At 41.8% G+C, this 2,024-nt stretch overlaps 1 protein-coding gene across 1 annotated transcript in view; it reads right to left on the reverse strand.

Annotated features, from left to right (window-relative positions):
- The window catches only part of LOC21384393 (protein HIRA), a 9,874-nt gene that overhangs the window by 5,487 nt on the left and 2,363 nt on the right, over positions 1-2,024 (reverse strand). Inside the window, 5 exon segments of the mRNA XM_024166944.1 lie at positions 1-5; positions 8-486; positions 643-1,040; positions 1,115-1,366; positions 1,626-1,901. The exon segment at positions 1-5 is cut by the window's left edge and continues 519 nt beyond it. Of these exon segments, the coding sequence (XP_024022712.1) occupies positions 1-5; positions 8-486; positions 643-1,040; positions 1,115-1,366; positions 1,626-1,901 (1,410 nt within the window).

The raw sequence follows: 2,024 nt of genomic DNA on the forward strand, positions 1-2,024 counted from the left end.
CCGGAAGAAATATTTACCTGCTGAAGAGGCACTCCAACTGCTTCGGGAATAATCCTCTTTCGGCCATCAGGACGTCTATACTCCCTCTGCTTCACAGGACTTGCAATACGGTTGGATTTCGGAACATTGTTTAACCCATCACCAGTAGCTCCTCCATTTTTCTTCCTATCATCAACTTGAGGGTCTGAAGCCTTTGTTGCAACTCTAACGTCGACATAAGGTTTTGTAAGCACCTGACTCTGCTGAACATTTGGAACCACTTTCTTGCTAGGGAGGACTTCCTTGGCAGAAGCTGCTTCAAGCAATAACTGTGCTGGAGTTTCCGCTAAATTTGCTTGTCGACCTCTTACATCACCGTAACGACTTCTCTTTAACTCATCCAACTCAGTATCACTAAGCCTGTTGCCAAGTTCTTTTGCATCAAAATGGAAAGAAGCAACTGAACCATCCAGGGAACAAGCAAAAAGGGAATACCCGTCAGGGCTCCTGTTTTGAAAAGGAGAAAACAAACATCAATAAAACTAATAAGAACCAAAGTAACAATTAGAAAGACAGAATTCAAAGTCAAATTGGATTTGGTAAAAGGAAGAAAGACGTAGAGTATGCTAGACAACATACTGATTACATATATGATAAACATACCAGGATAAATCCACAACACTTTGAGAAAAGAAATGCTTTGCCACAAAGAGAGGACGAGGACTTGCAGTTGTCCACACAGTTATTGTCCGATCCTGACTCCCAATTGCAATTACATTATATGGTTGTGGTTCTTTAATTCCAGTCTTCGATGCCCCGTTTGTCCATCCCACAGGGGCAGCTTTCACCTCCTGCGAATTGGTAAGACTCCTTCTAAACATTGAATGATTAAACTTCACCACTATTACAGGGGCATTATGTCCCAAAAAATCAAACGTTGCAGACCATTCGCCTCTCTCTAGAACAGGTGCAGAGTGCCTGGGCTTCTGGAATCCATGAGTGGTGGTAATAAAGTGACCACAAGGGGACCATCCAAGTCGCCTGAAAAAGGTAGATCCAAGCTGAAAGCACAAGATCCCATTAGAAAGAAATATGAAATCTTTATCTTAAAGCACAAAAACACAATAAAGCATACCGATTTTGTCCAGTGGCCATCTGTCCTGTGAGCAAGACTCCAGTCACTTGTTCGCCAAATAATAACAGTCTTGTCATCAGATTGACTTGCTATGAAAGAGCCAATGGGATCCCAAGTCACACCTTTTACCAGGCTGGAGTGACCCCTAAGAACAGCAGTACAAATGCCATTGCTCATATTCCATACATGGACAGTGTTATCTAAACTCCCACTAGCCAATGTTGAGTCATCTGGAGACCAATTAAGATCCACCTACTTTAGGCATGTAAAAGCAACTCCCTAGTTAGACGAGACTCGTATGAACTATTCAAAATTCATTGTGGTTTCTAAAACGCAAAGCAGAAAACTGAAATAATTATCTGATCCCCTCCATTTTTTCAAATCATACTTCACAAGGAGAAATTTCAAACTCTCAGGGAAAAAAAAATTATGGCTTAAACTCGTAAAAAAGCATAATTGTAATGATCTTTTGGAAGAAAACATAGTTCAACGTTAAAAGCAATGTCATTACCACGTCTGCAGTGTGCCCTCTCAGAGTCAATACAACTTTCCAATTCTCAACATCTGGGGGTTCTCCACTCCCAAACTCCGTTGTCCCTGAACCAGGCTTCCTCTCATGAACTAAAATTGCTTGATCATCAGATCCTGAAGCAAGATATCTACCATGCTTAGCCCACCTGACACAATTGACGGATCCAAAGTGATCACGAAGTGTTGCAAGAAGCCTTTGTGTGGTTTCTTCAGTATCCAACTCTCTGCCAAGAGATTTCATGTTCCATATCCGGACCTACAGATAAGAGAGTATGGGGAGGATAAAGACTTTCACAACAAATGAACCAAGTAAATTCAAACTTCAAAGGCAATAGAATGCAAGATTCCCCCCCCCCCCCCCCACCATCGTCACCATTTA

The sequence above is a fragment of the Morus notabilis genome, unplaced genomic scaffold, assembly GCF_000414095.1.
Source record: "Morus notabilis unplaced genomic scaffold, ASM41409v2 Scaffold9332, whole genome shotgun sequence".
Lineage (NCBI taxonomy): Eukaryota > Viridiplantae > Streptophyta > Magnoliopsida > Rosales > Moraceae > Morus > Morus notabilis.